Source organism: Cervus elaphus, chromosome 22, assembly GCF_910594005.1.
Source record: "Cervus elaphus chromosome 22, mCerEla1.1, whole genome shotgun sequence".
NCBI lineage: Eukaryota > Metazoa > Chordata > Mammalia > Artiodactyla > Cervidae > Cervus > Cervus elaphus.
In genome coordinates this window covers 50,603,736-50,631,371 of record NC_057836.1, presented here as the reverse complement: position 1 = coordinate 50,631,371, position 27,636 = coordinate 50,603,736, and the positions used below count along the sequence as shown (strand labels likewise).

The 27,636-nt window shown below is 42.9% G+C and overlaps 1 protein-coding gene across 1 annotated transcript in view; it reads right to left on the bottom strand.

The window, feature by feature from the left end:
* Positions 1 to 26,859, bottom strand: part of ALDH1L2 (aldehyde dehydrogenase 1 family member L2) — a 59,705-nt gene extending 32,846 nt beyond the window's left edge. The window contains exons 1-9 of the mRNA XM_043881192.1: positions 26,711 to 26,859; positions 14,888 to 15,032; positions 13,461 to 13,695; positions 11,314 to 11,479; positions 6,620 to 6,721; positions 6,329 to 6,418; positions 3,705 to 3,839; positions 2,447 to 2,572; positions 1,587 to 1,678 (exon numbers count right to left, since the gene is read on the bottom strand). Coding sequence (XP_043737127.1) covers positions 1,587 to 1,678; positions 2,447 to 2,572; positions 3,705 to 3,839; positions 6,329 to 6,418; positions 6,620 to 6,721; positions 11,314 to 11,479; positions 13,461 to 13,695; positions 14,888 to 15,032; positions 26,711 to 26,758 — 1,139 coding nt within the window. The 5' untranslated portion in view covers positions 26,759 to 26,859. The remainder of the gene's footprint in view (positions 1 to 1,586; positions 1,679 to 2,446; positions 2,573 to 3,704; positions 3,840 to 6,328; positions 6,419 to 6,619; positions 6,722 to 11,313; positions 11,480 to 13,460; positions 13,696 to 14,887; positions 15,033 to 26,710) is intronic.
* Positions 26,860 to 27,636: the final 777 nt, after the last annotated feature.

The following is a 27,636-nucleotide window of genomic DNA, read 5'->3' as shown; positions in this document are numbered from 1 at the left end:
GCTAAGGTGGGTACTAAACAGAACCTTCCCAGGTGGTGCAGTTAGTAAAGAAGCTGCCTGCCAATGCAGGAGATGCAGGAGACATGGGTCCGTCCCTGGGTCAGGAAGATCCCCTGGAGTACAAGATGGCAACCCACTCCAGCATTCTTGCCTGGAAAGTTCCATGGACAGAGGAGCCTGGTGGGCTACCGTCTATGGGGCCACAAAGAGTTGGACACAACTGAGTGTGCACACACACATGTATATAAGATCGATAACTAATAGAAGAACCTGCTGTATAGCAGAAGGAACTCTACCCAATGCTCTGTAGTGACCTATATGAGAATAGAATCTAAACAAGAGGGAATATATGTGTATGTGTGAAATGAAAACATCTCCTGCCATTTCAATAAACAAAAAATGTCATAGACATCGGCGATTTCTGGCCTCCAAATGTGAATAAGGGCTCCCCAAACTGAGATCCAGCGGATGCTGCCAACCCCCATGATGATTGCTGAGGCACTGGGGGAATGCAAGAAGCAAGGTGAGAAAGGAAACAGGATTGCCCCCAGATGGCTGAGGTGCGTATGAAAGGAATGAATTCAGTGAGCCCGGAGGCTTGCATCTTCCCATACACAGAATGCTAAATTCCTTAGCTTGGATACCTGATTTTTGATGTTCAGACGGCCTGCTCCTTTTGTTGCAAACTTGTATATAGTTTGCTATATACAAGAGATGCTGTCTCCTGGGCTCGGAGTCCTAAACATTCCCACCAAATAAAATAACTCTCTACTTTCAGGTTGCAACTATATTTTTTAGTCAACAATGTGCAGAAAATAACACAGCACTGAAAGTTAACTATACTCCAATAAAAATTATTTTAAAAAATACATGAATGAATAAATGAACAGAATATTCATCAAGAACACTTGCTTTGTCAACATGAAGACTTTTACCTTGTTTATTTAGTAAATAGCCATACGGTGGCCCTCAAAGGAAAAGCACCTCTACAAGACTCTCCACTGTTAGGATCCTGGTCTGTTCTTCATGCCATAGAGGGCGGCTCTCTAGTCCTCTGGCCCTTTCTACCTATTGCAAACTTCTGCAGAGAAATTCTGACTATAGAGTGACTACCCTTACTCTTGCAAGAAGTCTGATAATCCTTATTCTAGATATACCATACTGGGTAACTTGGGGAGTTAGAAAAAAAGATTTGGGGTAAGGATAATCAATGTTAGGTATCCTTTTAGATGCAATTATATAGGAAAATTCTGATTAACATTCTCACTCAGAGCCTCCCAATTCCAACTGGAGGAGAATCGGCTAAGAAATATGAAGACATATTTTTAAGTGAAATAAACAATTAGTAGGGTGGTTTTCTAGGTGTATAGGCAATATGAAAACACTCCTAGTTAGCAACCAAGAAAAGAGAACAAATACATGTATTTGACCATGGAAACAAGCAAAGAAAGATGAAGGAAAGAGAAATATAATAGATGGGTATGACAGAGTGATGACATATAGTACAAAGGATTTAGATTCAATTTTCAAGGTCAAAGTGAAAATCCCTGGTGCAAGGGTGTGAGTCACTAAGGTGGTGGTTTTACCTGGCAACATCCATTGAGCTTGCTCCAGATTTAAAGAAGTCTGTTGAATCTTCAATAGCAGGGACATTGCTTAAAATCCCAGCCCAGATGACCTACACAACACAAGGGAAACTTTTATGAGGGAGCTGCCATGTAGAACATTGGCAGACACTAGCTAGCTTCTCACCAAACCTACTTCTTTACATGTCTCAGCATCTCTTCAATGAGAGGGGGCCGTCTGACCAACTTCTAGCCAGTGAATGTGAGTATAAGTGACCTGTACTGTCAATCTTGCTTCCCTAGTGGCTCAGTGGTATAAAGATCCACCTGCCAATGCAGGAGATGTGGGTTCGATTTCTGGGTTGGGAAGATCCCCTGGAGAAGGAAATGGCAACCCACTCCAGCATTCTTGCCTGGGAAATCCCATGGACAGAGGAGCCTGGCGGGCTATAGTCCACGGGGTCGCAAAGAGTCAGACATGACTTAGCGACTAAACAACAATAACACTCTCAAACTTGGCCCATGAAAAACCTTTGTCACATGATTTTCTGTGCTCTTGTGCTCTTCTTGGCTGTCTGGGATGGAGACAACGCCCAGTGGGCCCTTGAAGATAGCAGAGCCTGCGTTCCTGCTTGACTCCACCCCTAACCCTCATATTCCCACTTTACCCCCATGCAAACCTAGAACTGCCTTGGATTACTTATGTGAATGAGAAATAAATGTGCATATAAATTTTGGCATTGATTTCCTTTTGCAGCTAATACAAAAAAGAGGAAATAAAAGTCCCATCCCAACTCCTTTGAGGATTAATAGTACCAGTTACAAAAATGGTTACAAGAATTGTTCCAAGACAAGGAACATTAAAAACTTCACATGTTCACCTTGATGGTCTCCGCCACCTTCACCTCTTCAGCTGTGAGTTCCACCACTGACATCTCACCCGATGAAAAGTACTGAGAGGCAGGAATCATTTTTCCATCTTCAAACTGCAGATTTCTCACCATCAGCTGTAAAATAATGACAAAACAAGCAGAAGAATTGAGAATTAGGATAATTCAAAAGTGAGATTGGTGTGAGAAAGAGTCTTATGTGAGTATAAGGACCAGCTTATTTGGCAAATACGAAAATATGGAGATTAAAAGCACCACCTACTGTGTGTAAAAGGGCTGAAATGGTATTTCAATTATGGCAGCAGAGAGGAGAAAGTTAAGTCCAGGGGTAGATAAATCTCAAAATGGATGATAAACACCCCCAAAATTGACCCTTGGGTATAGATATTGGGTCTAAAGCTGACAATGCCTACCGCTGCTGCTAACAGCACTCTTCCTTCGTCTACTGCCATCTTCTGAACGCTTAGTCTGCAGCATGCTCAGTGCTAAGTACGTATATGCTGAGTATCTTATTCAGTCTCCTAAATCCTGATAGATGCAGGTGTCCTTATTACCCCCATTTTTCTGATGAGCAAATGAAGGCTCAGTGAGGTTTAGTAACTTGCCCAGTGCCTCCCAGCGAGTAACAGAGCTGAGGTTACAAACCCAGGACTAGCTGGACTCTGAGGCCTACAATCTTAATAACTGATGTATCCTGTGAGCCAGGAGAAGGTGTCTGTGAGCTGCAAATTCCCTTTTATTTTGCTCATTGGGCACCTGCCCAAGAGCCCACCGAGGGCCAGAGTTCATGCTCCCAAGCGCAGGAGTGCGGATGGGCATCTCCCTATTGGCAAAGGGAGGACCATCTGAGGAGGCTCACACCACCTGATCCTCCCAGACCAGACCACGCTCTCTGTTCTTTAGACGGAGAAACGGAGCCTCAGAGAGGAGAGGCATTCTGCTCACGACCAGTGAGTGACAGAGCAGGGATTCACACCCTGGCTCTGACCAAACGCTAAGCTCTTTCTACTGCATGTATCACAGAGCAGGCCGTGCAGGTCCTGTGGGTCCATCCTGAGACGCCTGGTTCTCAATCAAGGCACATAAAGCCAGCTCATCCCCAGAGAGAAATGGGCCACAGACATCTTAAACCTCCCATACCCCACTGCAGACTGTCCTGGGAGTCTGCCCTGCCAGACTCCCTCAAGAGCTTGGGTAATTGAAGGAAACCACCAAAGTGATTTTACAGGTAACTCTATTGAACACTCACTGCTTTTCCGTCGTTACCAAAAAGAACAAGTCCATTTTTGGTAACAAGACCAGGCTTCTCAGCACCTTTAATTTCCAGTGGTTCTCCAGGAGGGATGGAGCTATTCAGCAATGATGAGCCATAGAAAGTGACCACCTAGTAAAGAGACCAAACCCAAGCTGTGAAAGGAGGAAATGAAGGCTGTTTATAAGGGTGTATGAAAGCAGCACGCCCTGCAAAAAAACAGCTGGCATTCTCATTTATGCCAAAATGGGGGACCTCCCACTGCCAGCGTAAGAGACTATATCAAGCACATATCGGAATGACACAAAGCAAGAGACAGTCTGAGGGTATGATTGAAGAGTTGAGAAAACGCCCCACATCCAGGGGATGCAAGTATACAGGTATCACTTATTCGCACTGACACAAAGGTGAGTGACATGAAAGCTCTCACAGACTTTGCAGCCTGAAGGTAGAGTTCTTGCAGGAAGTGGAGGTATTGTTGGTGGGGGCTCAGGGAGGCAGGTGCAGAGTAGTAAACAGACGGGTGGAATGTGTGATGGGAGGTACAGGGAGCTTTGTGGGTCAGCTCATGGAAACAAGACTGGATCCAGGCTGTAACTAAGAGAACTGATATTAATTGCTTTGTTGTTGTTATAATAATTACTACAATTCTATGCTTGTGTGTGTGCTCAGTCACTCAGTTGCGTCTGACTCTCTGTGACCTCATGGACTGTAGCCTGCCAGGCTCCTTTGTCCATGGGATTTTCCAGGCAAGAATACAGGAGTGAGTTGCCATTTTCACCTCCAGGGGATCTTACCAACCCAAGGATTGAACCTGTGTCTCTTACATCTTCTACATTGGTAGGCGGATTCCTTACCACCTCTTATAATTCTGTTGTCATTAGCTACCATTTATTGACAACTCTATTATTTAATATTTATCAAATATTTGTTCTATGTCAGAGACTAAGTACTTAGATGAATTAACATGTGTTAACTCATTGCATCTTCACAACAACCCCAAACCAATGAAGGAGGCACTATTGTTAGTCTTACTCGGCAACAAGGAAACGAAGGTACTCAATGGTTAAGTAACCTGCCATGGTTATAGAGCAAATAGTGGCAATGCCAGAATTTTACTGGAAACATTCTGGCTTCAGATCCCACACTTTTGGTGTGTCTGTGAGTATAACTGCTTTGAAAAACAAGGCATTATCAATTGTGACAAAATACATTCATATGCTATAGGATGTCACTGTAGTCCAAGATGTATACCCAGTAGTCCTCATATAATCAAGAGTACATTTGTATACGGATGTCCATGATAAAATGTTTTATTGACATATATCTCATGTACAATATTATATAAGTTACAAGTATGCAATAGTAATTTCACAATTTTTAAAGGTCATACTTCATTTATAGTTATTATAAAGTATTGGCTGTAATCTCTATGTTGTACAATATATCCTTGTAGCTTAATTTACACATAATAATTTGTACCTTTCAATTCCCTACTCCTATCTTGCTCCTCCCCGCTTCCCTCCCCCCACTGGTAATCACTAGCTTGTTCTCTATATTTGGAGTCTGTTTCTTTCTTGTTATATTCACTACTTTGTTGTATTTTTTAGATTCCACATATAAGTGACATCATACGGTATTTGTCTTTCTCTGTCTGATTTATTTCACTTAGCATAGTACCCTCCAATTCCATACTCTTAACCACGGCACTGGACGTCCACCTTTGGTTCTTCACTGATCCCATATAGTTTTATTGATATGTAATATGCACTGAGGACCCAGCTGAAGGGCTGAGACTATCAAGACAAGAGCATGATGCCCTTGCCCTTGAGGGGCTCCTGGTCTCTGGTGGGTGAAGGGATAGATACATAAAGAAATGCGTATAATAGACAAGATGCTGAGCCAGAGCTAGGCCGGGCATTACGGGAAAGGAGCAAAGGGATGCCCTGTCCCGCTAGGCTGGGCATCTGAGGTCAGCAGACCTCCTAGTGGAGGTGAAGCTTGAGAAGCTGAGTTGAGTGGCGCTTGCCCAGGTCTCAGGAGGCCTTTCCTGCCCCTGCCCCTGCCCGGGCCCCTGCAGCATCTCTTCCCCATTCTCTCACTCCCACGCCTCACATCTGAGGCCCCAGCATCTCTGAACTCCACTGCAAGTTCCTGTCCGGGGAACAAGCTCTCCTACCTCTGGGTCTTTAACTCTGCGTCTCATTCTCTACTTGTTGACCTCTTCTCGAAGGGCAAGCCAAGCAACTTTTCTAGGAAGCCTTTCCTAAGATACCTGAGTCTGGGCCTCAGTTACATTTGTCTTACTGCCTTGTGGGTGCTTATTCATTTCCCTGCTTTCCCCATAAAACTGCAGTCTCCTGGAGAGCAGAGGCTGTGCCTCGTGTCTGCCTCACATCAAACGCTCCATAAGTGCCGAGTGAAAAATGGACCACATGACCGTGTGGACCTAGGCTCTTTTAGCTGGCCACGTGTACCTGAACTCCTTTAGCTGGTCATGTGTACCTAGAACACAAACTCTCCTCACAAGCAAAGGAAGAACCAGGGAAGCCTAGACTCATGAGTAATGCCTCTTACAAAGGTCACATGCCGAAAGAAAACATTGGGTCCCTTGAACATACCTGTCCATTTATCTCTGCCCAAGCTCCAGGGACTTTATCATGACCTCGGATCCAGTTATGTAAAGCTTCAGCAGACTGATTCCAAGAGATCTAGGAATGTGCAAAGCATAGGTTGAACTTCTCAAGTCTCAAAGGCAATAGAAACATTTCTCTCCATCAGTGGCAGACTTGGGTAGGGATGGGGCAGGTGGCTTGGAGATCGTCCTTTCATTGAGGAAATGGTACACTGAGAACTGCTCAAAGGTGGGGGACAGTGAATTCTGAGATGCGTAACTGAGTTGATATAAATACCTCAGCATTTTCCTTTCTCTGGATACCTTCATACGTTGCTCCTTCTTCTGACTGGGGAACACGAGGAGCTTTACCATCAGCTATGAGTTGGACAGCTTCCACCTAAAGCCAAACATGTTACTGGTGTTAGCGTCCAGTGGTCAACAATGGCAAGGTCTGTTTAACTGAAGTTTCTGTTTAACAGAATTACTATATATAAATCTGTCCAGAGAGTCAGACTTTGATAAAATAACTACCATTTCTTTGAATCTATAATTATACCACGCAGTGTGTTAGCTGGGGCTTCCCAGGTGAAAGAGTCAATTCCTAGACAGGTTGATAAGAAGTCCGGGGTTCCCCAAGGAGAGAGGGGTCTGGGGTTCTCAAGAAGGAGAGAGGGGTCTGGAATTGTTAGCCCCCATCTGTAAGAGAGAAAGACGCAACCAGCGCCATCTTTCTACTGGAGGCGTCCCTCCCTGCTCTAGATGGGGGTGTAGACAGACTTCACACCAAAGCTTCCTTTCCTTGGTCAGACTCTGTCCCTTACTGATGGGCGCTGTACGCATCCCTCCTGGTTCTATCACCGAGGCGGGGCAGAGATGCACCAGGGGTAGACCTGATGGCATCCCAGACTGATGTCCAGTTCCTCACCATTAAAACCTTGCTTGCCTCTGATGCCACCCGAGATGCAATCAGCAACCTTCCGGAATGCCTCCCAAGCTAAGACTGCTGGGGGAAACATTCGTCACCTAAATGCCTATGCACAACCCTGAGTATACTCCTGACCACAATAAGACTGGTACAATAAAACTGAGATGTTCCTTCCAAGCCTCACCACACCAGTATAGGCAATAGCAAAAGAGAAGTGAAGGGCTGGCCAGTGAGGAAAAGTTGACTTTTGTCCTCGAGTTATTAGGGCCAGTCCTTCCATTTCATTCCCACAGATTCCACAGAAAGATTATCTAAGGAGTTGGGACAAAAGTCACTGGAAAGCCTCCTCTGGTCCACTAAGAGCCAACGTTACCCATTGCACTTCCAATCTGAGTAACCTTTAACCTCAGAGATGCTCTTGGAGCTAGAGCTCCATCTAGCTTCTGAACTTTCGACTCCTAGCAAGGCTAGGCGCTTCCTGACTACCAATCCAAGTTGGGGACCTAAGTAACAGTACACAATAATAGCATAGATCACAAGTCCCTTGAAAGTCTATGATCTGACAGATAGGTTAGTCGTTCTAATTCCCAAGAAGTTAGGAAATGGTCAAAGAAACCGGAAAGTCTGACTGAGAAAGGAGAGTTCAGTCCACATGCTTTGCCCATTTCCGGTCGGTCCCTGAAGGAGACATTGAGTGCCTCTTGGCATTGGCAGGTCGGTATAAACCCCCAACAGGTGTCTGCCATAAGCCATATGAGGTTACCAAAAAACCGCAGAGCAGGGCTCCTCCTCACTTGCTTTGTGCAGGGGGTGTCATTCATTCACACAAGTGTACTGTAGAGTTAGTAAAGTACAGCAGAAAATGTGTTCGCTAGGAGAACAAAGAATTAGAGCTCCAAGCATCCTTACCTTGTCCTGAAGGATCCCAGATGAGCCCCCAAGATGAAAGGTTGTTACTGAACCACGAAAGACGCTGGGATTCTTGGCCTCTGGAGGAGAATTCAATCCAGGGCCAGAGATGAAGCTTGCTCACTCAGAGCTTTTGTGTAATAAAGTTTTATTAAAGTATAAAAGAGATAGAGAAAGCTTCTGACATAGACATCAGAAGGGGCAGAAAGAGCTCCCCCTCGCTAGTGTTAGCAATGGTGTTATATACTTTTTAATTAGTTATTACAGTGAATCAAAAGAATGTCTGGAGGTTGTAAAGACCTTACTAGACCCACTCCCATAATTTACATTTTAAGATAACAGGATTAGCCAGAGTGTTTTTTCCAGAAACTGTCCTCAAGCAGGATACATTAATGTTATATAATCCTAAGGAATGTAGAGGGAAAAAAAGTTTGGCCTTTCCTCCTCCTTGAGAATTCCAGACCCCTATCTCCTCCTTGAGAACCCCAGACACCTCTCTCCTTGGGGACCCCCGGACTTCTTATTAACCTGCCTAGGAATTGACTCTCTCACAGGTGGCGCTAGTGGTAAAGAATCTGCCTGCTTGCCAATGCAAGAGTCATGAGACTCAGGTTCAATCTCCGCATAGGGAAGATCCCCTGGAATAGGAAATGGCAACCCACTCCAGTATATTTGCCCGGCAAATCCCATGGACAGAGGAGTCTAGTCTGGAGTCTTGGCTGCAGTCCAAAGGGTCACAAAGAATCATACACAACTGAAGAGACTTAACACACACACACACACACACACATGGATTAGCTTCTTTATGTAAAATATCCATTGGTGGCTCAGAGAGTAAAGAATCTGCCTGCAATGCAGGAGACCTGGGTTCAATCCTAGGAGAAGGAAATGGCAATCTACTCCAGTATTCTTGCCTGGAGAATTCCATGGACAGAGGAGCCTGGTCAGCTACAATCCATAGGGTCACAAAGAGTCGGACACAATTGAGTGACTAACTAACTAACTAACTAACTAACATCACACAAGTCCTACAAGGTGAATATTATCAGTCTTATTTTACATATGAGGTTGCAAAAAGCCTCAAGCAACTAGCTTGAGAAAAAGCAACTAGCTCAAGATCACAGCAGAGAAGGCACTGGCAACCCACTCCAGTACTCTTGCCTGGAAAATCCCATGGACGGAGCAGCCTGGTAGGCTACAGTCCATGGGGTCGCTAGGAGTTGGACACGACTGAGTGACTTCACTTTCACTTTTCACTTTCATGCATTGGAGAAGGAAATGGCAACCCACTCCAGTGTTCTTGCCTGGATTGCCTGGAGAATCCCAGGGACAGGGGAGCCTGGTGGGCTGCCATCTACGGGGTCGAGCAGAGTCGGACACAACTGAAGCGACTTAGCAGCAGCAGCAGCAAGATCACAGAGATAACTGGTAGGTGTCAGAGAAGTGTCTGTATCCAGGTCTATCTACTGCCAATATCCAGCCTGCACTTTTAAACATGACTCCTTTAATTACACACATTTCAATCTTCTCTTGCCTTTTCAATGGAAATTTTAGGAAGATAATTGTAAAATAAGCCATTGTGGGTTATTTCTGCTCATCATGATGATTCTATAAAATAATACATTGTTATGTTTAAGGAATTCACCTGGCTTTATAGTTTAGGACACCGGGAATAAAAAAAAAAATTCAAGTCTGTCCATGAGTCTAATTGCCTTTGGGATGTGTCCTGTCCCCTTCTGTGTACCACTTATTTTTACCTTGAGTTGAGAGCCTCTGTCCTTCACGGGGAGACTATGTGAGCTCATGTTCTCAGTTTTCTAAGTACTCACTGCTAAGTACTCCAACCTCCACAAGAGCATGTGGAGGGAGCCACCTGGGACAGGTTCAAGTTTAGCTCGGTCATTCCACCCATTTCTGGCTATAATCCAGGTTTGTGCAAATGCTACTGAACACACAGAATACTACTTTGATTATAATGATCATTTTGAGCACCTACTGTGTGCCCGATGCTTTATACAATGTCATTTAATTTTCACAACAACAACCTTGTAAGTCAGGCAGTAGTGTCCACATTTTATAGATGAGGAAACCAAGGCTAAAGAGGCTAAATGACTTGCCTACTACACAACAAACAAATGGCAGAACAAGAATTACTCTCTTAATCATTGTGTCAGTCACCCAGTCGTGTCCAACTCTCTGTGACCCCATGGATTGTAGCCAGCCAGGCTCCTCTGTCCATGGGATTCTCCAGGCAAGAATATTGGAGTGGGTTGCCATTTCCTTCTCCAGGGAATCTTCCCAACCCAGGGATCAAACCCGGGCTCCTGCATTGTAGGCAGATGCCTTACCATCTGAGCTACTAGGGAAGCCCCCCCTCCACCGCCTTAATCATTAAATGATAACAAACAAAATACTGCTCTCCTCTCTCCTAAATCAATGGCTGCTGTTTCATACCATCTTATTGTCCACCTCTGTGCTGTACTTCTACCATATCAAACATTAGAAGACATTAAATGATACTGAGATTATCTTTCAATGTTTTTACAGGTTAATGTATCACTTCTTTGTGATGTGCATGTTTTGAGTTTTTAATTCAGAGCACACCTGAACAAATAAAGCAGTATCAAATTTCGCCTTATTACACAGACTGATTTTAAATGTTTTTGAAGGAAGTCCAAATTACATAGCAAAATTTCTTCAGATTCTGCTGCTGCTGCTGTTAAGTCGCTTCAGTCGTGTCCGACTCTGTGCGATCCCAGCCCACCAGGCTCCCCCATCCCTGGGATTCTCTAGGCAAGAACACTGGAGTGGGTTGCCATTTCCTTCTCCATCAGATTCTGCTACTTCTTTACAATTAGTCATTATAAACAGGATGGAGATCCAAATAGGTGGTAAAATAAATGAAGTTTGATGACTACTTTATCCAGTCGATCACTGTCCTCAGAAGAATTCAGCTTCACAGAATAAGACATTCTGAAGTTCAGATTTCCTCCCTCAATATACCATCCTATTAGTAAATATAGTAAAATCTAATTTTGTTTTTCAGACTTTAATTTTTAGTAAAAATTCATAGGAGCAAATTCTCAATAAAAGAGAAACATTGCCAAAACTTTAAAGGTTTACTAAATTCTCCTTGATGGCATAATTGTACTGACCATGGCCTTGATTCCTTCTGGAAAAAGAAATCGATTATAAAGCGCATCTACTGTATCATTGGGCTCCACATCACACGACCTCTGGAGAAGGATGGGTCCTGTGTCTAAACCATCATCAGCCCAGAAAACAGAAAACCCAGCTTTCTTGTCTCCCATGATGAGAGTCCTGTGAAAAGAAGAGTTGCAATGTAACACATTGGTTAACTGTATCATAAGGTGAATTAGTAACATGAAAGTACAATGTGGTTATAGTGGAAAATAGACAGTGAATGAAGCTACTGTGAAAATTACAGCAGGGCTGGGCGATATCAGCATTCATAAAAAGTAGAACTTAATGGCTCTGTGATTTTATACATCCCCATCTCTGTAATCTTTCTTATTAACACATAATAATAAAAAGGCATCAGAGACTATCAGTACTACTTCTCACTGACTCCCAGGTATCGGCTTTCTATTGCAACATCAAGTAATCTTGCCACCAGGGTCCAGTTCCCACATTGCACCTGACCCTGTATTAGGCAGAATAAGATCATGGAAGATAAAACAGAGGATAGTCAGTGCAGTGTTGAAAGGAGAACTGATGTTTAATTTAGGTTGTATAATTCAGGTATAGGCATCACTTAGAGCTGGAATTAGACTGCCTATAAATAAATAATAGTAAAAGAGGGTGGATTAATTCAGCTACTTGTATTATTGCTCTATAAATTTAGCCGAAGAGGAAATACTGACCCTATAGACCTTACGGCTTCCCAGGTGGCGCTAGCGGTAAAGAACCTGCCTGCCAGTGCAGGAGACAAGAGACTCGGGCTCAGGCCCTGGACGATTCCCCAGAGAGAGTCATGGCAACCCACTCTAGTATTCTTGCCTGGAGAATCTCATGGACAGAGCAGCCTGGAGGGCTACAGTCCATAGACTCACAAAGAATCAGACACGACTGAAGCAACTAAGCATGGACACCCACAGGCCTTCTAATATATACAATAAACCAGATAGATGGGAATACGTATATAAAAGCATATCAGAGGGCAGGCTAATACAGACAGAGTATGAAGCGATAGGTCAGCCATACTCTGCACTGAAATCATGGTTACCTCTATGAGCTACTAGCCAAGAAGACCAACTCAATCAACCGACAAATCAATCAACTACTCATTTCAGAAATCTTGAGGAACTAATTGGCACTGTGTTATCAAGAGCCTTGAAAATATCCATATACTTTGAGTCAATGATTCTGCACATGGAAGCAATGTGAAATGAGAAAAAAAAATACATGTTTAAATACAAAGATATTCACTATAGTACTATTTACAAGAGCCAAAAAGAAATCAATTCATGTAATCAGTCTTGAAACATTGGAGTGGGCAAAAAGTTCATATGGGTTTTTCCATAGCATGCTATAGAAAAATCTGAATGACATTTTTGGCTAGCCCAATAAAATTAAATGTTTTTCACCACATTTAAACCAAGGGTAGATTTTTTCTGCCTATATGATAACTTGACCCTGAGAGAGCGCTGGGGGTTATACAGGTAAAAGAGAGATGGCAGAGACAGTAAGAAAGGCCCTCCTTGACCCACAGGATAGTGTACCTATGATACTGGGCAGTAGCAGGCAGTGTTCTTGAACCTGGGCCTTATAGCAGTAAAAATGTTAAACCATAGTCCTTTATCCCCTCAAGAAACTTAACCTTGAATGAGGGAAGATAGACCACGAGAAAGATAATTTCAAGTAATTTAGCATTTCCTGAAATGTACCTGAGATACTCTACGCAAAAAAAGTTCTATGGCCAAATAAATTGAGAAACACTTTGTACTCACATTTCCCCTTGGAGATTGGGATGCTCACATGAAAGCACATATTAAATTCTCTAAATTCTGAGAAACAGAAATCCAGCATAAACCAGACTCATCTGAACACAGGACCTTTGCTTGCTCAATACCTAGTTACATCCAGTAGAGCCAATAGGTCATAGAAGATTCTTGGGAATGCTGTTCTGGATAATTCAGTACCTCAGGATCTCAGGGAGGTCATGCAATCAGGACCTCACAATTGTTCAAGCATACCTAGTTCCTTGATCACCTAGGTTAAAACAGAAAGATTACAGGCAATAGAAATGGGCCCATCTTGGTTATTTAGAGAAAAATCTCACCAGTTGATAGCAGAAGCTCCTCTGTGTCTGGGAAGGATGGACGGGTGATAAATGATGGAACCATGCTTTGGGCTGTCAATTACGTCCATGGGGATGAATTGTGTGCAGAAGGGAAGCACATTGAGCTCAGCACCCACGGATCTGTAGGCCTCTGCCACCTCCTTTATGGTCTTGCCCTTGACTCTCCATCTAGGGAACTTGAACACAGGGGTCCCATTTTTCTCTGCAGCCAATGCTGAGCATGAAAGAGAAGATTATTTTCATCAAAAAATTTCTGGCCATAATTTTGTATTACTATGAGTTTGCATAGTAATTTCATGAAACATCTACAAATAAAACATGATGAAGAACAATTTAGATTCTGGCCATCTCATGGCCCAAAGTAGCTGCTTTAAGCCCCACTGTATAAGTTTAAGGTGTACAACATAAAGATTTGACTGACATGCATCATGAAAATGATTATCAGAGTAAGCTTAGTAAACATTCTTCCTTTCATATACATACAAAATAAAGTAGAAAAAAATTTTTATGATGATGATAATGCTTTGGATTTACCCTCTTAACAACTTTCATATGTAACATACAGCAGTGTTCATTATATTTATCAGGTTGTACATTATATCCCTACTCTTTACTTATCTTACAATTGGGAGTTTGTACCTTCTAACTGTCTTTATCCAATTCTCCCAGTAACAGAAACTAGAATAAAAATCAGAGCTGCTTCTTTCAAGAAAAAAAAATTTAGAGTTATCATAGATATTATTTCCCAACCAATATATTGCATCACACTAGTGATTTATAAAGATTCAAGTCACAAGCCAAGATTTCTAGATGCTAGTGCTTATTCTCTACCTGTAGACTGTTCCTATTGGGTTGACCAAAAAGCTCATTTGGGTTTTCTGTACCATCTTACCAAAAAAATGAACCAACTTTTTGGCTAACCTAATATCTATTTCTTGCCCTTTTTTTCAACATAACTAAAGTGAGCAAATCAGAATCACACTGTAGGTTTGCTCTGAGGATGGCTATTTTCTTTATCTAGTGTTAAGAGTCAAGCAGCCATCGCTAGAATTTGTTCTGAGATAAATGTGTTCTTTGTAAGCCCACATCAATTGCTATTATTGGATGTGGGCTTCCTTGCATTCGTATTGGCACCTCTGCATCAGACATTATTCTATATGTCTCACAGAACCTTTGGAAAGTCACAAGTGTAACTCAGGAAAAACATATGCTTGGAAATTCCTCTGATGGACCTGATGATTACCACACTGGTAAGTGGAGAAACTCAGTACAACAGGGGCCTGCATCTTTGTCTTGAGGCCCACAAGAGAAGGGAGAATGCTTGAGTCTGTATCCACCATACAAATAGACTTGGCCTGAGAAGGCCAAGTGCAGAGTCCATGATCCAGTTGCTCCAAGATACTCACCAAGTGGGTCAGCTTTTCCATCTTTGTCTGGAACTGTGAACACTCCCACGACTCTGTGGCCTTCTTTGCAGAGATGACTATAGACCTCCTGTCCAAAGAGGCTCTGACCAATAAGTGCCACTTTCAGCTTGTTTTTGAAACAAACCTGTGAAACAATTCAGTAGTGACAGGTATTAGCATGGATGGGTTTCCCTGGTGGCTCCATGGTAGAGAATCCACCTGCAATGCAAGAGACACAGGTCTGATCCCTGGGTGGAGAAGATCCCCTGGAGAAGGAAATGGCAACCTACTCCAGGATTCTTGCTTGGGAAATCCCATGGACAGAGGAGCCTGGCAGGTTACAGTCCATGGGGTCACAAAAAAGTCAGACATGATTTAGTGACTAAACAACAACATAGTATGGATAGAAGATACATGAATAATAAATAATCTTTTCTCAATAATACCAGACGGTAAGGACAACAAAAGATTTAAAGATCTACAAAGTAAAATATTTATTGACATACACTGAACTCAGACTACATGCTACATACTGCAAGTAATTTCACACCTAAGTATTCCTCATTTTCCCTATGCTTTCACTCACATGATTATTCATTATAATCATTGAGATTGCATATATTTTTACAAGGTATTTCAACTCCTTGATAAAATGAGACCAGATGTTAACAAATCAGCCCAAGTTTCATAGTTAAAAAGAGTGTAAATCTCAGCAAGGTGTACCTCAATAAAACAATGCTTTTATGCCCCACAATTTAGAAATAAGAGCTGAATCATCTCTCACCTCCAAAAAAAAGCCAAGAACTAACATCTAGTAAAATATAGGGTCAAAACCTAGTGCCACCCATCCCTTATTAGTTGTGTGACCCCAAGCAAGTAACTAGTTTTTATTTGCCTTTTTTTCTCATCTACAAAATGTGAATAACACCAACTCACACAATTCTGACTGAAGTAGATGACAATATGTATTAGGCTTAAAGCAGTGTCCAACACACAGCACTGTTTAAGTAAAAGCTTAAATAATGTTTTAAAGGTTTTGCCACATAGTAGACAATTCTATGTTTTTTCACATAGTCCAGAATTCCAAAATTCTTGGTAAGTAATCTAAACTCATTTGGTCTCGAGATCTGGATTGATCTAATAAAATGTTTTTTATAGTCTTTGAAGGTGTCTTATAAATTAACACAAAATCATTTGGCTTCAAATTTGACTGAACTGACAATACTATTTACAGTCTTTAGTATGTTTTGCTGCAGAAAAAATCAGTGTGCTTAGTTACAGATACTATCCCAGACCCTGCTATAAAGTGCACGTAAGTTTCTATGTACCATACTAGCTCTATTAAATGTGAATAACTATGAACCCCAAACACATTTGGCCCTACAGGTTTCAGAGAAGAAACTGAGGTCTGCCCATTATTTCATTAATTTAATCTTCACAACTATCCTGTTTTCTTATCCCTCATTTTGTATCATTCTATGAATGAAGAAACCAAGGCTTAGAAAAATCTAGTTTATCACCAAGGTCATACTGGCAAAACAAGGCAGATGTGGGACTTGAATCCAGGGCTGTCAGACTCCAAAGCCCACACATGTACTTAAAAATAAAATGAGCCAGCACTGCTCATCTCTTCCAACTTCTTTTTTTTTCCAAATTAAAAAAAAAAATTGGAGCATAATTGCTTTACAATGTTGTGTTAGTCTACCTTCTTTTTTAGAACACTACGCTGATGCACAGAAATACACTGATTGTCAATAAATACAAACATCATATAGATAAGAATGGCACCAAAGGAGTTAAAGTTTTTAAGGGCTGTCTTTAAACAATTATACCTTCTGTAAATTCCCCCAAAAGGAAGCCTTTTCACAGAGCTTAAGGTAACATGTTGACGTGACGATTGTTAAGATGGTGAGGAGAGTCACCAGGTGAAGTGGGCTGGATGCAGGATTGTGCGTGTAGGGATGGTAATCAGAGTCATGACCTCCTATGTGAGTCCCGTTTTGGCAAAGAACCAACCCCAGCTCCCCAGAGTTCTTTCCATCTTTCATTCCACCACGTTAGAATTCAGCTCCACAGGATTTGGACATAGAACATTTTTCCTTCAGTTTGAATGGGATTCATTAACGTTCCAGAAAGTCATTCTAAATTAGCAAAGCCTCACTGTTAGCATCTGACTATGAGAAACTTAATTTTCCCTTATTTCTTATCTTATTTATGTATTGGTTTAAATTTTTTTAATTAAAAAAATTTTTTTAATTTTTTATTTTATATTGGGATGTAGCCAATTAACAAAGTTGTGATAGCTTCAGGTGGACTGAAAGGGACTCAGCCATAAACATACATCTATCCATTCTCCCCCAAACACCCCTCCCATCCAGGCTGCCCATTGAGCAGAGTTCCCTGTGCTAGGATTTCGTTGGTTATTCATTTAAAATATAGCAGGATGTATATGTAGATCCCAAACTCCCTAACTATCCCGCCTTCCCCTCATTCTTCCCTCCTGGCAACCGTAAGTTCATTGTCTGTTTATGTTTTGTAAACACATTAATTTGTATCATTTCTTTTTAGATTCTGTAAAAATATCATATGACATCCCTTATATGGGGAATTCACTTTACTAAAGGCATAAGTGGCATCCCTTTTTAGGCATGAACTTAAAAGCATGCAGGTTCACACCTTCCCTGTGAGCTCATAATTAATCAACTAGGGTTTGGGTTTAAAAATTCCTTTCCAGGGCCAGCCAAACTTTCTATCCCCAAAGAGCCTAAAGCTTCAACATCTAACAGATTCTTACAAATGGACAGATTTACTCTGTAAGAACAGCTCAATTTGCCTACAGATAACACATAACTATTTCATTTCCTCTCCTTCAAAAACTCAAAATGTTCCGTAAATACTCTATTTTCAGATCCTATAATTAATGCTGTTGCTTGATACAGAACTGATACGCTTGCTAGCTTACAAAATCTGGCTTTTACCTCACACCATTACCAATGCCAAGTATTTTAAGACTTCCTAAATATTAGTCGTGAAACATACAAGGGCCATGAGGATGAGCTGACTCAAATGTAGTGTGCCCCCGGCTGTCATCCCGTTATTGGGAGTTCAATTCCTAAATCAACAGTCCCCCAGAAAGTGTTTAAAGAAACCATGTCAGTATCTCTGGAAATTCTACATTCACTGAAACACTTTCTGAGCTTAGTGGTAAAACTGAAACTATAAAAGCAAGTTTCTAACAGTGAGAAAATTTCAGAGTTTATGATTTTGAGTGTTTATAGTGAGTATAACTCTAAAGAACTGAACTGGGATGTTTCACTTTAGTCTTATTTCTCCAAGTATGATCTGAGAACTGATGGTCCGTGTTGGCAGAATCAGCTGGGAGGAAATGTTAAAAATGTGCTTTCCTGGGTCCCACCCTTGATCTACTGAGTCAGACCTTCTGGAAGTTGGCATTAACTCAAAAGCATAAGAGGAAGTTTGGATCCTGTCTCTGCACCATATTAGCCCAGGAAGCTGTATTTTAACAAGCTCTCCATTGACTGACATGCATATGCAAATCAGCAAATCTCTGGTGTTTAGAGTGTGCGTTCATCCCTCCAAAATGCGTCTGCCCTGGGGAGTCTGGGTCAGAAAGAAGTGGTGGAAGTAATAGCAAACATTTTAATGAGACCCTGGGGTGTGCCAGGTATTTAATATACGTTATCTCATTTTGATTGCCCAATGATTCTCAAAGACAGGCATTAATAAGCCGTTTTACAGATGAAGTGGAGAAGGGAATGGCAATACACTCCAGTATTCTTGCCTGGATAATCCCACGGGCAGAGGAGCCTGGCAGGCAACAGTCACCAAGAGCTGGACGTGACTGAAGCAACTTAGCCCAGATGAAGAAATTAAAGCAGAGAGATTAAGGTACAGCCTGGAGTCCAATCACTACTAAGTGGTAGCTCTGAGATTCTAACCCAGTTATCATGTCAGTGCCATTGTTTTTCTATAACACCAGCTGCCGGGTATCAATTAAAATCTGAATAATAATAGTACTTATCCTATAAGTTATTATTATTATTGCCATAAGGATTTACTGAGATAAAGCCTGTAATGTGGCAATGCGCAGTGTGTGGCAATAGTAAATGCTCAAAAAATGTAAACTATACAGAAGAACTATACAAAAAAAGATCTTCATGACTCAGATAGCCACGATGGTGTGATCACTCACCTAGAGCCAGACATCCTGGAATGTGAAGTCAAGTGGGCCTTAGGAAGCATCACTACAAACAAAGCTAGTGGAGGTGATGGAATTCCAGTTGAGCTATTTCAAATCCTGAAAGATGATGCTGTGAAAGTGCTGCACTCAGCATGCCAGCAAATTTGGAAAACTCAGCAGTGGCCACAGGACAGGAAAAGGTCAGTTTTCATTCCAATCCCAGAGAAAGGCAATGCCAAAGAATGGCCAAACTACTGCACAATTGTACTCATCTCACACACTACCAAATACTCAAAATTCTCCAAGCCAGGATTCAACAGTATGTAAACCATGAACTTCCAGATGTTCAAGCTGGATTTAGAAAAGGCAGAGGAACCAGAGATCAAATTGCCAACATCTGTTGAATCATCGAAAAAGCAAGAGAGTTCCAGAAAAACATCTACTTTTGCCTTATTGATTACGCCAACAGCCTTTGACTGTGTGGGTCACAACAAACTGTGGAAAATTCTGAAAGAGATGGGAATACGGGACCACCTGATTTGCCTCCTGAGAAATCTGTATGCAGGTCAAGAAGCAAGTTAGAACGGGACGTGGAACAACAGACTGGTTCCAAATTGGGAAAGGAGGATGTCAAGGCTGTATATTGTCACCCTGCTTGTTTAACTTATATGCAGAGTACATCATGAGAAACACTGGGCTGGAAGAAGCACAAGCTGGAATCAAGATTGCCAGGAGAAATGTCAATAACCTCAGATATGCAGATGACATCACCGTTATGGCAGAAAGTGAAGAGGAACTAAAAAGCCTCTTGATGAAAGTGAAAGAGGAGAGTGAAAAAGCTGGCTTAAAGCTCAACATTCAAAAAATGAAGATCATGACACCTGGTCCCATCACTTCATGGCAAATAGATGGGGAAACAGTGGAAACAGTGACAGACTTTATTTTTTCAGGCTCCAAAACCACTGCATATGGTGACTGTAGCCATGAAATCAAAAGACAATTGCTCCTTCGAAGAAAAGCTATGACCAACCTAGACAGCATATTAAAAAGCAGAGACATTACTTTGCAGACAAAGGTCCGTCTAATCAAGGCTATGGTTTTTCCAGTAGTCGTGTATGGATGTGAGAGTTGGACTATAAAAAAGCTGAGTGCCAAAGAATTGATGCTTTTGAACTGTGGTGTTGGAGAAGACTCTTGAGAGTCCCTTGGACTGCAAGGAGATCCAACCAGTCCATCCTAAAGGAAATCAGTCCTGAATATTCACTGGAAGGACTGATGCTGAAGCTGAAACTCCAATACTTTGGCCACCTGATGCGAAGAACTGACTCATTTGAAAAGACCCTGATGCTGGGAAAGATTGAAGGCAGGAGGAGAATGGGACAACAGGTTGGATGGCATCACCAACTCGATGGACTGGAGTTTGAGTAAACTCCGGGAGTTGGCGATGGACAGGACATGCTGCAGTCCATGGGGTCGCAAAGAGTTGGACACAACTGAGCGACTGAACTGAACTGAGCTGAAATGTCAGCTAGTATTATTATTATACTACAAGTAATACTCAGGCAAATAAAAATGATGATAATGAACCTTTCCTATGGGAGGATACCATGAGGCAGGCACTGCATTAAACCCCTTTCACTAATTAAAAAAATGTATCAAATCCTTATCATACATCGTTAAGACTCACTGTGATCCATTTTACAAATGAGAAAACAGGGCTCAGGGAAGTAACCTGGCCACAGATAATAATGATAATAATAATAATAATAATAATAATGAGTAAAGGCAGGATTCAAACTCAGATTTATTTCACTTCAGCAGATGTACTTCTATTGCTTTCCTGTGTTGATGGTCTTCCTCCTCCCATCTTTTCTTTTTTTTTTAAGAAAAATTTGGCAATAGTTTGACAGGTCCCTAATGGGATACAGTTTCATCAGACTTTCTAATGGATTACCACGGTGGTCCTGACATGGGAGACAGTTATCATCTGTTAAAGGGTGAGGGCTGGTGACCAGAGGACATTCTTTAAGATACTGTCAGTACTTGTTCTGTTTGTTTGTCATAGTTGGAATTTATTAGGGTTTGCAGAAGCATGAGAGGATGTACCACTAAAATTTGACTTTACAACAAGGAAGCATGGTATCAATGTACAGTGTTGTCAGCAAAACTGGGTTAGAGAGCCGAGGTTCACATTTTTTAAAGGCGATGGATGACATCTACTCTTGAATAAAATAAAATCCTTAAAATAAAAATGGGGAGACCAGCAGAATCTGTTACATTGGTGAGAAAGAAGAAGGGGGCATAAAATGATCCACGGTATTTCTAAATCTGGGTGACAAGTACTATTATCCTGGAATTCCCTTGAGATAATCTTCTGCATTAGAAGAGCCTTTTGCAGGGTATAGGGCTTTTGCTTCTTAAACGATTAATATCAAATATTGCATTCCTGCGGCTATCCACATCCTGGTGAAACTCTCTTGGGAAGCAAGTTAATATGAACTCATTATGCTCCAATGGTTGAAAAAAAAACACAGTCTTCTACAGAAAACTTAAAGGCACAGTGCTAAGAGTCTGAGCTAATCCAAAGCCGTTCTTAATAAAACCATTTGTGCAGAGTGTAAAATAAGGTCAAAGCTGCCTATGTTAGAAATTGTGAGAACTGGCAGTTTTCCCAATGATAATGGGAAAGGACCATTTTCACAAAAGAATAAAACAAAATAAATTTTTCTGAGACAGTGAGATACGTGACTCTTAAGGGACTATCTGGCACGTGGTTTCCCAGATCGCGCCTGACAGTGTGCGAGATCTGTTCAACAGGCATGTTTTGGGCATTTGCCATGCTCTAGGCACACTGATGCTGAAGCTGAAACTCCAATACTTTGGCCACCTCATGCGAAGAGTTGACTCATTGGAAACGACCCTGATGCTGGGAGGGATTGGGGGCAGGAGGAGAAGGGGACAACAGAGGATGAGATGGCTGGATGGCATCACCAACTCGATAGGCATGGGTGTGAGTAAACTCCGGGAGTTGGTGACGGACAGGGAGGCCTGGCGTGCTGCGGTTCATGGGGTCGCAAAGAGTCAGACACGACTGAGTGGCTGAACTGAAGTGCACTGAACTGAGGCACAGTGTGCGGTTGCTGTTGTTGTTCAGTCGCTCAGTCGTGTCCAACCCTTTGCGACCCCAAGGACAGCAGCACACCAGGCTTCCCTGTCCTTCACTATCTCCTGGAGTTTGGTCAAACTCATGTCCATTGAATCGGTGATGCCATCCAACCATCTCATCCTCTGTCGTCTCCTTCTCCTCCTGCCCTCACTCTTTCCCAGCACCAGGGTCTTTTCCAAAGAGTTGGCCCTTGGCATCAAGTGGCCAAAGTATTAGAGCTTCAGCAACAGTCCATCCAATGAATATTTAGGGCTGATTTCCTTTAGGATTGACTGAATTAATCTTACTGTCCAAAGGACTCTCAAGAGTCTTCTCAAGCACCATAGTTCAAAATCATCAAATCTTGGGCACTCAGCCTTCTTCATTATCCAACTCACATCTGTACAGGACTATTGTGTGGTGAAGTGAAGTGAAGTGAAGTGCAAGTCACTCAGTCGTGTCTGACTCTTTGCGACCCCATAGACTGTACGGTTCATGCAATTCTCCAGGCCAGAATACTGGACTGGGTAGACTTTCCCTTCTCCAGGGGATCTTCCCAACCCAGAGATAGAACTCAGGTCTCCCACATTGCAGGTGGATTCTTTCCCAGCTGAGCCACCAGGGAAGCCCAAGAATACTGGAGTGGGTAGCCTATCCCTTCTCCAGGGGATCTTCCTCACCCAGGAATTGAATCGGGGTTTCCTGCATTGCAGGAGTATTCTTTAACAACTGAGCTATCAGGGAAGCCCCCTGTTGCATGGTAGGGGTTGCAAATCAGTGACCTGAGAAGAGGATTATATTTGGCCCACAGAGCATTTGTAAAAGAACTGTGATAAGATTTTTGGGAGGTTTTGCATTAGCAGGTAGAATTTCTGACTTCTCTTTAAAAATCAGGAGGCTTGTCAACCATGATCAACATTCCCACGTGGCAATGGTCAGCTGGAGCTGACCAGAGGATGCCGTCCTTCAACTCTGAATGTGGTTTACTCAGTCCAGCCCAAATGCTTCATTCGTCTTACCTGTGTGGGCTCTGTGGGCATTTTTGTTTGGGATTCCTACGCTAAAGGCAACCAGAAGAGTCCCTGTCCTAATTTGGCTGAATGCCTTTTCATATTTTACTCCCCATTTGTATTTCTGTTCCATTATTATTCTTTACCTAAAGGCAAGTTTAATCATTTGTCCTAGTAATCTATGAACTCTTTGAAAGCAGGGACTATTTATCTCTTCTTTTTTTTCTTCCTTTTTGGCTATGAGACTGAAAAAGTTTTTTAACTTCTCTGTGTCTATTTCCTGCTTTGTAAAATGGGCATATTAAAGGGCATATTAATATTACTTACCTCACTGAGATGTTATGCAGACTAAATGAGTATATGCAAAGCATTTATAACTGCCTGGTGCATATAAAGTCCTAGACTAATGGTATTTATTATCATTTCTTCAGGATTTAGACCAAGTGCTCAGTACATAATATATAATTTAATGTGGTTTGAAGTTGAATTTGAGGGTCCTAAATTAAACTAGACACCAAAGCAGAGGGTCATGCAATAAGGAAACAAGTTAAGGACCTAGTTGCTAGATCTAGGATGTAAAGTCAGTACTTGGTTCCAAGAAGCAGGGAGGGGTCCTCCTGAAATGGATCATAAAGTAACCCCAAGTCCCGAACCCAGAGCACCAGCCAGGCTGTCTCAGACACTGGCAGAGGAGCTAAGTAACAAAAGGCCTAAATAGCCCCTGCCACTGGGAGAAATTAAGAAGCAGTCAGCCAGGCAAGATACTGGAGGTGGACAATAATAGCTCATTGACAAGGGTTTTATTGCTAGATATAGTTGCACTATCTAAAAAGATCCAGCCATATCATTAAGCTGAGATCATTAAATAACTGTAAGTCCATTTCTTTAAGACAGAGAATTAATTATGCCAGGAAGTATTTTAAGTAAATTTTCTCCTTGGATTTTATTAAATTCTGAGAGATTTTTTTTCATTCTTCCTTCATGCTGGTTTAATACAAACTCAAAAGCATTGTGTGATTAAAAAAAATTTTTTTTAAGATGAAGGTACAATGTATATACAATAAAACACCACTTACAGTGTAAAATTCTGTGAGTTTGGACAGACACAGTCATGTAACCCCTGCCACAATCAAGATATAGAACAATTCCATCATCTCGCCAAATTCCCTTCTTGTCCCTTTACAGTCACTCCCTCCCCCTAACTCCAACCGCTGATAATCACTGGTCTTTTTTTTCCATCACTATAGTTCTCTCTCTCCAAAGTGTCAGATGAATGTGACATGAATGTGCCCACTTGCTCATTTGTGTCCAGCTCTTTGCAACACCACGGACTCTAGCCTGCTAGGCTCCTCTGTCCATGCGATTTTCCAGGCGAGAACACTGCAGTGGGTTGCCTGAGGGGATCTTCCTGATCCAGGGATTGAACCCACGTCTCCTGTACTGGCAGGTGGATTCTTTACCACTGAACCACCTGGGGACCCATATAAATACGAAACACTTTGGGTGTGTCTTCTTACATTTAGCATACATATTTGAGCTTCATCCCTATTGTTTTTATCGATAGTTCATTACTTTTTTTTTTCTGAGTAAGAGTCCACCATATGGATAGATATACCACAGTTTGCTTATCTTGACACCAATTGAAAGACATTTAAATTGATAATTATGAAGAAAGCCTCTGTAAACATCCAGGACAGGACTGGGAAGCCTGGAATGCTGCAGTCCATGGGGTCGCAGGGAGTCCGACATGACTGAGTGACTGCACAATAACAAGCATCCTTAAATAGATATCCTATGAACAGAAGGTTTCATTTCTCTTGGGTAAATACCTCTGAGGGCAATTGCTGGGTCATGGCATGGGTGTATGTAACTTTATAAAAAAAAAAAGGTCAGTTGTCCAAAGTGACTGTACCATTTTGCACTCCTACCAGCCATGTTTGATTTCAAACAATTCTGATAGAATACAGTCTAAAGGATGAATCTCCATTTTCTATAGAGTAAAACATCTCAAATGCATCACCTAATATTCCAGGTCCTCCTTTTGGCCACTGAAAAACTTGCCTTCTCCCTAGCCATATGGCACAGCTCTCCCACATGTATTCCTGGAGACAGACTCAGGCACCTGACCTCGGAGCACGCCTGGTGCTCCCCCACTTGGGTGTTTTTGTTTATGCCGTCTGCTACCTGGAATGTTCATCTTTTATTACTGAAAGTTTATGTAATCCCACTATTGATATCTTTTCATCCTTTAGGAATCCTGTCTGCTCTCCAAAAAAGACAATCAAAGGTGTTGACAGAGGAGGCCAATGAAACAGGCAAACACAAGCCCCTTGCTCTCTATGCCATTCAAGATTCCCATGCGCCACGTAGCAAGAGAGAGCTAAGGAGGAGTCCAGAGCACCGCAGAGGAAAAACAGCAAAGTCTTTGCCATAGCAGGTCTCTTTCTCCTTATTACAAAACTAACTAGAACTGGCAGCATGGGATAAAGTGAATTCTCATTACTTGTGGCCATCTGGGAGACCAAAGCTTTCCCATTTATGCAACTTTTGGCCAGTTCTGGATGCTACTCAAGACCTCTCTGCTCCAAGGATTTTTTTTTTTTTATATTTGGATAGGTACACATGCACATATGACTCTAGCAGAGAAGAGGAATCAAAATGCCAATTCTTTTATAACACAGCAAACATGCACTTCCTATAAAAGAGATGAGGTACATGGGATGGATCTGTTTTCTTCCCCAAACAGCTTGGACTCTGCCTAGATGCATAGATGAATCTCTTCCCCAGACCCCCCGAAGTGCTGAAGTCAGCGCCACATGCAACGTGTCCTTCATTTCATCACTGGAGAAGCTGATGCAATTCCAAGGCGCAGGGCGGGCCAGGGCTTGGATCTTGCAGCATTGTTTACCAGTATTCCAGGGTGGCTGCTTCTGCAGCGCCTGGTAATCGTAGAAAGCTTGCCATCTGCAGCTCCGGAATAATGAGCTGGCAGTCACCGTCTGGGACTGCCATTGTGTGAATGGGCCCTGCATGCCCATTGGGAGCGCTGACACCTGTCGGGTTGCTGAGGAGGACCCGGTCGGCTTGATGCCACTCTCCTCCAAGAGGTGGACTCGGCCCTGGACCTCCGCTCCATCTCGTAACCAGGCAGGGGTCTCAGCGTTGAAATGAAAACGGAAAAGAAGCCGATTCTGTGCCCCTGGACGAGTGATTGTTTCCACCCTGTCAATCCCAGCCAGACATCCTCAGCCCGTCCCGCTAGAGGACAATGGCTCTTTCGACAAGCCCATTCGGGACCCTCCCAGGACCTTTACCTCCACTCTCCCAGTTTGAAAAGCAAACAAACAAAACAAACCGTTGTCTTGCAAAGTAAACAGCTGCCCACCCTAGCCCCGCCGCCCGGCCCGCCCCGGATCTGGAAAGCAGCCCCCGGGTGAGGGCCGGGACGCTCGCCCGGGCGAACTCACCCGACCGGTGGAGAAGCGCCGGAGCGCCTGGCCGCCCCGCCACAACATGCTGGAAAGGAGCGCTCGCGCGGGCAGCCCGGGAGCAGCTCAGCCCAGACTCGGCCTGCAGCCTCCGGGTCCCCGGCGAGTCCCGGGACCCCGCTTACGGCCCCGCCCCCTCGCCTGGCCGGGCTCCGGCGGCCAATCCCGTGCGACGGGGCGGGGCGTGCGCTGGTCTCCCGGAGCTGGCCTGGTGTCCAGCCAGAGGGACGGCTTCTGGCGGCTGCCTCGGTTCCACCCTCACTAGCTGTGGGATCTTCTACCAGTTACGCACACTTCTGAGGTATGTAAGAATCTGCCTTGAAGTTCAATCTGACACCCCAACTCATGCCCTTAACACAGTCCTGAAAAGACAACGTGGAGCCGCGGAAGATGAGGGGTGGGGGCACCTTCGCCACGTCAGGGTCCCGATGCCTACCTCGTAGTCTGATAAGAACATTTAATGAGATTGTGTATAAAGCACCTGACAACGGGCCTGGCACAGAGCTGGTCCCTGATGATGGTGAGGCGGTTCCCTCACCTGCCTGAAGAAACGCTCAAGGCATGCTTTAGCTGAAACACCTGTATCAAACACAACTCCTTAGCCTGGCATTCAAGGCGTCTGTAGTTTGGCATTTACTCTTATTTCTTGCAACCCCTTTGCACCTGTAATTCAGTCTGAATGTAGTACTTCTCTATGATTTCTTGGACAATACCTCCCAGGAAAATTTGCCGCCTGTCACTTATCACCAACTAAGCATGACCAAATTCTTTCTCTGCTTAAAGGTATAGCTCAAATGTTGCCTACTGGAGAAACAAATGTTTTCCTGATTATTTTTCCTCCCCCACCTCCTGACATCCCCAGAGTAATCTTTCACTCCTTTCGACTGGGAAAGATTTTTCTCTAT